This window comes from Rhamphochromis longiceps, linkage group LG13 (assembly GCF_057381845.1).
Source record: "Rhamphochromis longiceps isolate RC_006_pf linkage group LG13, R_longiceps_female_GT1.1, whole genome shotgun sequence".
NCBI lineage: Eukaryota > Metazoa > Chordata > Actinopteri > Cichliformes > Cichlidae > Rhamphochromis > Rhamphochromis longiceps.
In genome coordinates, this window is record NC_140569.1 from 14,260,083 (window position 1) to 14,272,463 (window position 12,381).

General features: G+C 40.7%; 2 protein-coding genes across 5 annotated transcripts in view; both read right to left on the reverse strand.

Annotated features, from left to right (window-relative positions):
• The window catches only part of adam12b (ADAM metallopeptidase domain 12b), a 91,627-nt gene extending 83,877 nt beyond the window's left edge, over nucleotides 1–7,750 (reverse strand). For all 4 annotated transcript variants that reach the window (XM_085427880.1, XM_085427879.1, XM_085427878.1 and 1 more), the window contains exon 1: nucleotides 7,227–7,750. In XM_085427880.1, the coding sequence (XP_085284006.1) occupies nucleotides 7,227–7,344 (118 nt within the window). In that variant the 5' untranslated portion in view covers nucleotides 7,345–7,750. The remainder of the gene's footprint in view (nucleotides 1–7,226) is intronic.
• A 2,936-nt stretch (nucleotides 7,751–10,686) lies between these two features.
• Nucleotides 10,687–12,381, reverse strand: part of LOC146655500 (uncharacterized) — a 16,060-nt gene continuing 14,365 nt past the window's right edge. Inside the window, exon 6 of the mRNA XM_085428219.1 lies at nucleotides 10,687–11,689. Coding sequence (XP_085284345.1) covers nucleotides 11,660–11,689 — 30 coding nt within the window. The 3' untranslated portion in view covers nucleotides 10,687–11,659. The remainder of the gene's footprint in view (nucleotides 11,690–12,381) is intronic.

Sequence of the window (12,381 nt, forward strand, 5' to 3'; positions counted from 1 at the left end):
ACACACACACACACACACACACACACACACACACACACACACACACACACACACACACACACACACACACACACACACACACTACTGGGACCCCACCCGGGCCCAGCAGTGCAGGGCCTACATGTGCCACTGCATTTCACGCCAGTACTGGGGCCCACAGTAAGCTGCCCATTCACAATGGGTCACCGCAGCAGGTAGCACCACATTTTGGATTTGGCAGATTTTTACACTGGATGCCTTTAACAGTGTAACGCACAGTGGATTTGTCGTTCCTCCCAGACTTGGACTGGAGATATATCCTTGATATACAAACATGTATTTGTCTATCAAGCACTCTCCCTAACAGTCTAATATTTTCATTTGAGTTCTTTTGCAGTATATCAATAAGATCCAGTCTAACTTCCAATTTACCGAGGTTTTAAATCAGCTGCTTTTTCCACTTCCCTGTATAGTGTTTTCTTATTGCAAACAGTTTTGCAGCAAATACTCCTGTGCAGACCCACAGTGGGTGGTGTAGATGAACGGTGGGGCTGTGCAGACAGGGAAATCTGAGTGGGTTTGACCACACAGGTCAGACAAAAGTCAGGCTTTTAGGAGCCCTATATGGGTTTTCTATGGGCAAGCCCAGAAGAGGTTGCTCACAAAAATAGGGGCCTTCATGTGGGCCTGTGAGGTAAAAGTACTATGGGGCCTGCATGGGCTAACCCACAGCATGGCCAACAAGGATTTTTTGTGGGCAATCTCACTATGGGTGGCTTTGAACCCAGGATCTTGCTGCTGCGCAAAGTACAGCATACAGCTGAGACAGGCAGGACTGTCCTTACTTTAGCAAGTACTTTTAGTCATAATCCAATCCATCTTGGATATATAAGTCGATGCGGTTGGTGATATATTCCACTGGAACACTCTGACAGCTCTTGGTGTAAAAGTAAAAAGCGATTGCATCACTTGTTCTTTTGAGCAGCATGGATGTCTGGACCACAGGTCATGCCAATAAATTAAAATGCTGTCATGACATTTTACATAAAACTAAAAATGTCAACCTCATGGTACCATTATAAAATTTTTTATTATAACATTATAAAAAAAAACTGCCTAGAGGTTGTATCAGCAGGATGTAACCTCAGGAGCCATGAAAACCGCCACGGAACTACAATCAGAAAGTTGTTGAAATAGTTTATTCTGAACCAAACCAGTGGACCAAATAAATAATGAAAGGACAAGCCAGCATTGCTGTAACTAGAGCCATGCCTCGAGCACTGGTTTAAAAAAAAAAAGACTTCAAAAAAACAAACAAAAAATTCTTTGAGATCAAAATAAAGCACTGATGTTCTTTTTACAGGAGAAAAAACCCCCAACAAATTTCTGTTTAAACAATGCATCAAAAGATTTACCCAGCACTCTGAGTAAGACTGACTAGTTTTTCAGCCCTGCAATTTTTCTTCTATGATTTCTAAGGGAAAAAATAAATGGGCTTAAAATGTAACAAAGAGGAAAAGCATTATGAGCTTTTTAGACACAGTGAAAGAGACCACTCTAAAGTGTCCCAGGGTCTTTTGCAGGGATAGATAACTACAATGTTACCTCATTACCAACAATTCAACAGTGCCTACTATCTGTTCCCACATTGCACACTCTTCCTGTGATAACAAACTGGTGTAATTAGTGCTGAAGGTGTTAATCCTGGATGTGTTACCTCCTAGATCCATTCCAAACACACATCATTATTGTTCTGATCGAGCAATCACTGGCTCAGAGTGAAATGATGGTAATACAAGATTTCTCAGCGTGGTTTAGTGAGATTTACTCGTGTGTCTTATTCACATCCTGTGGGAGCAACAGTGGAATAGCCAATTCCCGTCTTGTCTTGCACAGATTTGGGCATTATGTCTCAGAGCTATAGGGATTTCAGCTCGGGGGATTTAGGGATTAACTGGAACTTATCACACATCCTGGGTCACCCAAAAGCCATCAGCAGGGGAGACAAGGTTTAACAAAATATCAGTAATGCTAGCAGCTTGTTATTACAATGATAATCTTAGTCAATTGGTCAGTCGGTCAGTTCCTTAATCACTGACCCTATTCCTGTCTACAACTCCTGAAATGATTAATAGTAACCAGAGAGCGATTCTACTGATTCTGGTGATCTCCTGACTTTAATCTCCAAGCACCGCTTCAGTGAGACTGTAGTATAGTATATAATGTCTATAACAAGTTAAATTCTATTTCTTCTGTGTCTTCGACATTTTTTAATTTTCCTTTATTGGCTGTCATAAACGGCATATATATGGTACCACATATACCAGCAAATAGCTGCTATCTATAGCTATATTTTTGGGGCTCTGACAAATACGATGACTGAGCAACATAAGGCTAAGGCTAACTCCTTAGCAGCCATTTCAGCCTTTCAAAATAAGAGCAAGGATGCTATCCCTCTCAGTTTCCAGTTTTCCCGATTGTGTCAAAAATCTGGTGTAAAATCCCAAAACAAACATGAAGAGAAACCTGCTCTGACGACCACTTGTGACAAGGAAGCAGCCGAAAATAACTTTCTATGTAGCGTTAATCTTATGACACATGCATTTTTTTTACCCTGTTATCCAGCTAATGGGGCAATTGGAGCCTTTCCTAGCTTCTATAAGATGAAAGGCAAGCTACACATTAGGCCTAACATCACAGGTCTAACATGCAATTCTTTCAGATTATTAAAAAAAATAACATTTCAGACATTTCACAGTGCATATTTGGGTGGCCATTAATATACCTAAGCAGCCCACTCTATGTGTGGAAAGGACTGAATGATTGTATTCATTCAGAATATGCAATTATGTAATCAGTGATTCAACGTGTGCTAAATTTTTACCAAAAACAAAACAAAAACAAAACACTCAGCAAAACCTTTTGTGTTCTTGAAGGAAGGAAATTCAAGTATGGGCACTCCAATAAGACAAAGATCAAGAGGTCCCAAATTCTGTGGAGAAAGCAGAGCCAATTCTGCTTCACATGTCTCTAAAAAAAAAAGTGTTCTTCATATACTATTCTCTCAAAACACCTTCAATTCCTTCCATGAAAAGCTTCAGGATATAACGGCTATTGGCTGAAGAGCATGACTGGATCCAATAACCAACATCTCAAGGTAAACAGGCTGACATGGAGGTGTGGTGACCTTTCTGTTGTGAAATTATTGATGTAGGGCAACCTGATGGTTCAGCCTGCTGTGCAGCTGCGTGAGTCTCAAACCTGAATCATGTTGTTGCATCAGTCCACTTCCATGCTTCTCTCATCTGAGTGAAACCTAATATTTCTTCAGAGGGATGGTTGGTCAAAGGAAAAGAAACAAACAAGGAACCGCTGCTCTCAAGAAATCATATGTTCACTAGCTCTTTTGTACACTTCCCATTTGTGCTACACTTCCAGCCAGCCACGCATTCATTATGGACGCGAGCAGAGACGACTGCATGTTTAAACTTCTCAGAAATCTGTCATTCTTCTGCATTCTAGCATAAATAACAGCTCGCTGTTCACAGTGGTGACAGGAGCGACTCCATGTTCCCATCCTATTTTGCACCTATTCAGTATTCCTTTCTTCCTCTCTTTGCTCCACTATAAAGATTTTTTCCTTCAGTGCAGGGGAAAGTGTCCCACTAAAATATGTAAGCATCACAGGCGGTCTGACACATCCAATCACTGCGGTAAATGTAGGTGACTGACTGCTTTCTCACCTGTCTCAGTGTCTTTTTTTTTGGTTCTCTAAAGGATAATGCAGACTGGAGAGAAATGCACCCACTCTTATCCATCACACACATGACTGACTGCTGTTTGTCAGAGCTCTTTAGGTGGTGGTCTGTAGCTCTGATGCTGTCTAACACCCAGATTTCTCACAGTTTCACAATACATCGCTAACATATTCTCTTTTTTTTTCCACCCTGTTCTTTCTTAATAAAATCAGGAATTATTCCATGTATACATATTCGATTCCGAGTCGCTTGTGACTGCTGTTTTTTGTGTACCGCTGTGTTAAGTTGCCTTCGCATGACATCAGCATATCTATTATGTATCTGTAGCATCCACAGGCAGAGCAGGAGGAAGCTAAATCACACTGATGGCTATAATGACCAATGATGCTTAACAGAGGGAGACAACTCTAACTGTGCGTGGCCTTCCCTCGCGGCCAAAAGATCAATGCCAGCCTGTCCTCAAAATGTCAAGTGACAGCTTATGGAGGGGCTTGAGAGACAGACCAGGATGAGGTTATTTCCTAAATGGATTTTACAGAAACCTGTTGATTTTTTCCCCACACAGACGATAGTCAGCATTCCACCACAGACTGGAGAATGGGCTAGAGCTACTTCCCAGGAAACTGTGCTGAAAGGTGACCGATGCTCCTCGGAGACCAAGGAGACTGTGCATACATTATTGTGTGTTTCAGGGCACTCGGGGTAGGTTTTATTCTCCCCGCTGTCTGTTTGTTTAGACAAAACAGACATTTTAATCTTTCTAATTAATTCTGTCTGAAGCTGCAGTCAGTCTGACCAGCTGATATCCTCAAATCTAATCCAGGTCATTTGGTTCTGTCTCTAATTATTTATTGAGTTTCCTCCACCCGGAAAAAAGGGGAAAAAAAAGACCCTTAGAAAACCAGTTGATATGCAGACGAGAGACAAAGAAAGTCAGGCAGAGAGAGAAAGCAATAGACAGAACGATTCATCAAAGATTTACAAACACGGCCTGCTTGATTCTCGCCCTTATGGGACTTTTATTTTATTTTTGCTATAAAAGTTCAGAAGACAACTGAGCCCTGAAGGGCCGTAGCACTTCACACAAGAAAACACAAATGGTTATTCAAACATACTCAATATTCCAGTCATAAATATAAACAAGCTTTCTGAAGGCTAACAAGCAGAAGGCTGAGTCAACTACTGATAACCTGAGTTTTGCTTTGTAGGCTTGTTAAACACTGTGCAACCAAAATTTAATTACAGCTACTTTCACAAAGAAGCTGATCTCCCAGCTTAAACATGAAATATGTTACTATTCTAATCACTTCCTGAGCTGTCAGTCAAAGTTTTAATCAGAGGGGATGGGAGTATGACAAAGCAAATGATTATACAGTACGATGAAAGACTGCATTCATAGCACAAAACCTTTAAACAGATTAATTTTAATCTGCGGAACTTAAATGTAAAGTTTTTGACACTTTTTCGCTACTTTTTGGTGAATATTACTATTTTATTTGTAGCACATGTCTTCAAATATGCATTATTACTGGCTTCAAAGCCTTGGACATGCTCGCTCAGGCACTTTCAAAACCACTACAGAGAATGTCCTCATTATCTAATGCATCACTTATTTCACTAAATGACAACACAACAGTTTCTGAACTCTGTCCAGGTTGCTGATTGCAGCTGAGTGTTGGCACAGGAAGGCCGAATGTCAGTCAGTGCTGATCTGATCCATATAGGACTGCCAGATTTGGCAACAGAGGTACTAGCCGCAGAGTTTTTTTTTTTCCGGGGGGTACAGAAAAGGATTGAGTCAGTTTCAGTCAGCAGCAACACTAAGGCTAGCACTGGAGAAGTGTGAAATCACTGCACTGGCATAAGTTTGACCGATTCTGGCAGGGCTCATCACAAATCTGGCTTAAGTCAAGTATCCAGTTATGATGGATTTAGGCCACTGTTAAGCCAAACCATTTTGACTAAATGGATATTTATGACATGATTTTTGTGTCCGGCCAATGTGACAATCTTTTACTTACAGTGCACGCCTACGTAATTTGTTATTTCCACATAAGAACAACAAAACAGGACAACATTTCTTTACAAAAAAAGAAAACAAAATAATCATTTAACGTGGGGAGGCACTGGTTAAAAGAGATTCATGTGACTGTTAGGAAGTGGGAAGCAAACATCAGTATCCCATGTCAAAGGTCAATATTTTGTCAACCCAACCAGTCCTTTCTAAATCCTTCCTTTCTGGACTTTGTAGCTGTATAACACCTTCACACTATTTCCTTTTTTTTGCTACCAATCTGAGAATAGACATAACTTTTACAGCTACTGGATGGAGAACATGACTACAGCACATCTGGTCTTCTTTTTACCACCATAAATAACAAAATTAATTAAAAATTCAGAAGTCAAAAATTGTGTTGTGCACGTTTATATCATAATTTTTAATAGGATAGACCAAGTCTATCCTAGTCTATCCCAATTTTGGGAGAACATGAAAAGAGTCTGCTACAAAAAACCCCCTCTCTGCCTCCATTCGAACAAACTGTAGTATGACTAAAAGCGCTGTAGCAAGAGCCCCCACCAAGGTGGGGGGAGACTGTGACAAACGTTTCACATAGAGGCTGAAGTCAATATCCAACATTACTGTATCTGACTGCTGCCACAAAAGAGCCTGCCCTAGTTCAACGCTCACGCAACCCATTACAACTGTTTTACTCTCTGCATTTCTGTTTTAACTAACCCAGTGTGTGGCAGCTTTAATGATCCGACAGCTGGCTGATGTGGACAGCAAACAACTCATGAGCTGAATCTTTCTACTTCTCTTTCATGAAAGCTTATTATTGACTTGTTGGCACTGTACATCTGTATTAGCTGCTCCAGCTGTGATGGTAGCATGTCGTATTGTTTCAGTAGTGCACTTTTAACCTTATATGGCCTGTATTTTCTTATTTATCACTTCAGCATGCTTGATCACCTCAAAAATATCTATATTTGAATAGCTCCTTACGTTTAACAGTGGGTGGCATTTAATTTTGTTCCTTTTCCTTTTCTCTTATTACATCCACACATCCACACGCACAAATTTGTACTGTGTCACGTGCTCAATCCCATACACAGACTACCCCATAATCAGTGGCTGATTCATTCAGGAGACATCCTGTTTGGGTTTATGTTTACAGGCTAAAGATGAAGCTGCATCCTCCTGGATGTCAAACTATCTGTTCATCCGCAGCAGTCTGACTTCCTTTTATTGTTTTTCCATCTGAGTACGAAAACTGATGTTAAAAAAACCAATTTCCTTTCTGCCCAGCCTATGTGTAAAATGCGCAGCTTGAGACTAGGAAACGGCTTTTTTTGTAAAGAGAGAAATAAATAAAATGTGCAAACACTGAAAATCACGTTACCAGACTGTGGCTGAGCATCTGCAGCTGTACATGACAATGAGCCCGCTGAGTGATAGCACTGATATTCACAATAAAGATATCCACTCACCCCTCTCTATGTTGTAAACCATGCTGTCAGCATGTTTTGCTGCCGTGGACAGGCACCAGACTCGGAGAGCGAGGATCAGCAAGCCAAAGTTCTTCCGCCGCCTCCAGGTTCGCATCATGCCCGGGTTCGGTAGGGTGAAATGAGGAAAAGCGCTCCGGTCAGACTGCGTTATTAACGTAGCTACCACCAGATGCTTCAACACTGGTGACAGGATGGAGATACGGGTCAAAGCAGTTCACAGTGAGTGTGAGGGAAAAAGAAAAGGGAGGAAAACAGACTTCACCACCCAGACTCCCAACAAGATGCGGCAGGCTATCACTCCAAGAAAGAAGCTCTCAGAAACTTTTCCATGCAACACCAAACATATGGTGGACAACGGTGAGGGGGGAAACGAGAGATAAGCGGCAAGTGTTAGCTAAATGTTTCTGGGAAAGGGTGTTGCTGATGTGAGGAGGGTGTTAGAAAGCGACAGCACAGACAGAATGAGAGGAGACTGTTGGAGAGTATAGTGAAGCGGACTTGCCATCCCCTCTAGACCCAGAGCAGCTACAGTTTGCCATGTGCTCTTCACACGCCTCTGGGTCCTAAAGTCTATCTGCGTTTAAGACCGCTGTCGTTCTTTGTTTCCCTTTACCTATAACGGAGTCAAACCTAATCCACTGACCAGTGGTTCTTGAACTTTTTCACAATAGAAACCGAAACGAGTTCACCCCAAAAACCAATCATTAACAATTTTAATGAGTTTGCTGCCAGCCCACTGAAATTATCTGATATTTTCGCCCATAAAAATCATATTCATTCAACTAAGTCTATTCTGGACATTCAAGGACATTTTTTTCTTAAGCAGCAATAGCCACTTGTGAAACCTGGAGATTAAAAATATAAAAAATAATTATATTAGCATAATCTTTTATAAAAATCGGCGATATATAGCACTGTATAATAACTGCGTATTTTGACAGGTGAAAACAGCTTTCAGGCACATGATTGTACACACACTTCTGTAGTATTTCATGCAGCTGTTTTTCTTAGATTTATAGTGTACATATTATTTATTAATGCAGTTTGCACTATTCTCTCACACAATGTTAGTTTTACTGGTGGACTGGGATTGGTCTGTATAAGCAAATGTATTTACTAATAGCAGTATCATATACGTTTTTGCGCTTTCTGTTCAGAGAACATTCGAGTGGATAATGTAAATCAATGAATGCATAGATTTTCCCCCTGAACTCTGCAGGGGGGGATGCTGGTTAGTTATAGTTTTTCTTTCTTTTTTTTGCCCTTTATGTGTCTGTGATAGTTAATTAGCTTGTTGTCAACAAAGAGTAGGTGAATTTAAAGGGAAAAAAACATATTGACATATGGCCAGCCTTACAATGACAAAACATGTTATTCAGGAAAAAATATAACTAGAGCAGCAAACGAATAAGGAGAAAAAAAATATATGAAAGTTTATAATAAATAAAAAAATGTGAATTTACATAAAATTGTGAAATTAATGAATTGAGTTACAAGTCTAAAGAAATCAGACAGCCTTGTCTTGAACAGTCTGCTTCTGAGAAGGAATGTGCGTAGGCTGTAAAGAAAAGATTTTGCAGAGAATATAATGTAACCTACTGTGCATATCTTCCTCTTATTAATCTTCAAGCTCTCTTTTGCTGGCTTCTCACAACTTAACAGGAAACATAAAAACCAGATCAGTGTGTTTGAATTTCTGTATATTTCTCAGAGCATGTTACCAGGATACACAAATGTGGCTTTTCTCCAACCGCTTCTGCATGGAAGTAATCTGCACATTTAAACATTTCTTTATATGTCAGCGACAAATAATTGCAGACAGATTTAAACCAGTTAATTCCATGAACACAACAAATATTGATCTTGCTTATTTAGTCTTAGTCCTCCTACTCATCCTTGAAACACAGACAAATGTCTTCTTTCATCTAGCGGGTCCAGGGTGAATTAGGATGACTGGCTTTTTTCTGACTTTCTCAAGCATGTGATGATAGAGCGGCTGAGATACACACAAGTGAGATACAGAACTCAGCTCTGAAAAGGGCAGAGCCCAAGGGAGGTTAGCGAGTTTTACCACAGCATCGCTTGGGATGTAATTTGTTGGAAATGATCGTGAGAAATTCTGTGATGAGTTGTGTAGAAGAAAATCTTTGAATGCAGACTCATGTGGTTTCTGAGCTGACATTTTTAAAACACTAAGCCTTTTAAACCTGTTGTGCCCTGATTTGCTCCTATAAGTTTTCTGTCTTTTTTTTGCGTGGCAAACTTTGAAGTAAGATTTGAAATAATGTGGCATTAAACCATAGACCTAGCTATCTGCACAACTTATAATTGTAATGACTGATGGAATAAATGTAAGACCTTGACCGAACTAGCATGATTCAATTTCTCAGAACAATCTATATTAAAAAATATGAGTCACCTATCATCTCCTCTTCCTGTTTCACTCCGTCTCTGTGCCCAGGCACACAAACCGCCATAAATCAGGCCCCATCTGTGTTCTGCACAGGCTACCTGGTGTGTTTTAGCCTAATCTTTTTTAGTGAGTGTGCTGCAGGCAAAAAAGTCACAGATGTATCTCTGCGCAGGCGTCATTTCACTTCACATTTCCACTGAGGTTACAAACTGAAAAAGAAAAAGAAAAACTGAGAGCAAGGGAGAAAGAGGAAGAATTTCATCGCTTTGCCTGAGCTGACTGGAGTTATGTCTGCGTTAGGTCTAGTTTTGCCTTTTTAAATGACTACCTATTGTTCAGCCTGAGATTCTTTGATGGCTTTAACGCCTTAATACACCTAAATATAAAAACACATGATGTCATTGAGGCTAGATTTTCAAATAGTATGCCTGCTAGGGATATGCCTAATGACTAAACGCTTGTAATGAGTGGCTTTACATGCACATACACATTTAGCACTGTAAGCTCACTTCTTTCTAAGCCTGCCATATCAGTCTTACCCCTCAGGGCTGTTGAGTCAGTCAAAGCCATTGGGAAGCCAGCTGAAGGGCCTCAGAGCACATAGTACACATTCTGCGGAGATAACGCTGTGACATACAGACACATGATGCCTCAGAGAGAGACGGGCTGACTGACAAGCACTCGTCTCCTCTTATACGACTGCCTGTCAGTATGTGTTCATCAACTGGAACCAGTCTACATGGCAGGAGGACATTTCTCCCATGCGCATTGCTTTTGCAAAATGGCTTTGCTGACCTGACAACACAGGCAGGAGTAAAGTCAGTAGTTATTGATGCTGTTTACTGCACCTAAGGGCCTTAATTAATCACTTTAATCCTAGTGGAGAATGAAATACAGCAGTAAGCAAATTTAACCTTTATTAAACATTTAACGTAACATTTTGCATTTACTCCAAAGCAACTGACTCACCAAAGAATTTACTCTTTGAATATACTGTGTTTTTCCTGCAGCACATGTCCTTCCCGTCTTCTCTCCTCATCCCAGCAGGCACTGTTTAAATGCCACAGAGTTGTCAGTCACCTTTACAAGGTATATGTGGTCTGCGGTCCCAGGCTGTGCTCAGGAGTCTCCTCTCTTATTACAATGTCATCTTTGGTTTGGAGCTGTGTGACAAAGGCCCCTTTCACGGGTGCTGCAAGTCTCCTGAGTTCGATTAGCTTGAAATTCCACTGTTCCGGATGGGAGGTTCCACAGGCCTCCAGGCACATGTGAAGTCAATGACGAAACGTAGCCTCCCTCTCCTGCTTTATGAACACCTACTGTACAGTAACAATGACAGCCAAGGTTTTCTGGTTAAAGCACCAAGGCTTGACTTCCTGTAAAATAACTTTAACGCAGAATGTCCGAGGGATACATTCAGTTTATTTTGCAGCCCTTGAGCGACATTTGTGGAAAAAGATATATCCAATGAAGAAAACCATCAGGAACGAAACTGCTCAATTTAGATGATTATGTCTGTGTTGTTTGACTGCTGCATGTTTATTTGACCAGCAAAAAAGACCTGACAACTGACAAACTCATCACATTTGTCGGTAATGAGCAATTGTCGGTGGTAGGTGGGGTGTGTGGGCTTTGTTATTGTTTGCACACAATTGATCTCACACAGATTTCACTTCATGCAATTTCCACCTGCAGACTACTTTTACAAAATTGCCTATTTAATAATAATCTGGCATCTCTGTTTAGTGTCAGATTGAATCATATCAGTAACAGATAATAGCCAAAATACATTATCCTCAACTAATAAAAGCCTGGTGACAATATCTGCAATATCGTTTTTTTCTGGTTACAGGATGCAAAATACAACATCAAATGACATACATGTAGCATGACTTAAGTAAGAAATTAAAGGAGTTATACAGTAATTATTATTGCAAAGTGTTAAGCTTGAAGATGCAGTAAGTGGTCAGTGAAGTATCCCCATTCGCCGGTGTCCGATTTATCTTTGCAGGACCTGATCCAGAATTTTCTGCAAGACAAGAAAAACAACAATGCTACGCTAGCTCCTGAAGATCAAAAACATATCTGTCTACTCTTAGACCTCCCTTCTCTTTTAAGAACAGCTCAGCATCACTCAGGTAAGACGCAGGCTGCCAAATTGGCTTTCACTTCCATCAGCTTCACTGCTGAGAAGGCTAAGCTCAGGTAGGGGGAATAATTATAGCTTGCTTCCTGACCATACACCCCTGCTATGCAATCATGCTTCTCTTACAGTACTACACAACAGCTGAAATGAAATTTCAGCCAGCATTCACAACCAGCCACCCTCTACACTGTGCTATGAGACCCTGCTGTGAGTCTTAGCTGGGCTCCCCCCTGTGTGTGCATGTATATGTGTGTGTGTGTGTGTGGGTTGGAGAATTTCTGATGAAATGAAACCTCTAAAGCACACAGTGTTTGTTAGGGTGAACACACTCCTTTTCTCTCAGTCTCTGTGGTTGGGCCCAGCTAATGGCTTCATTTGAGAGGTGGGAAGGTCACACTGGCATCATAACTGCTCCATTTCACCAGGAAATAAAATATTCTCTTACAGAGCGATTTGACATCACACTTTCTTCTACAGTTGCTCGCTGTGTCAGTAAACCACACGACTGTGATTTACTGTAGATTCACAGTTTTCTTAAAAATGAAAGGGAGGCCTAAGGCAAAACAGTTCCCAGC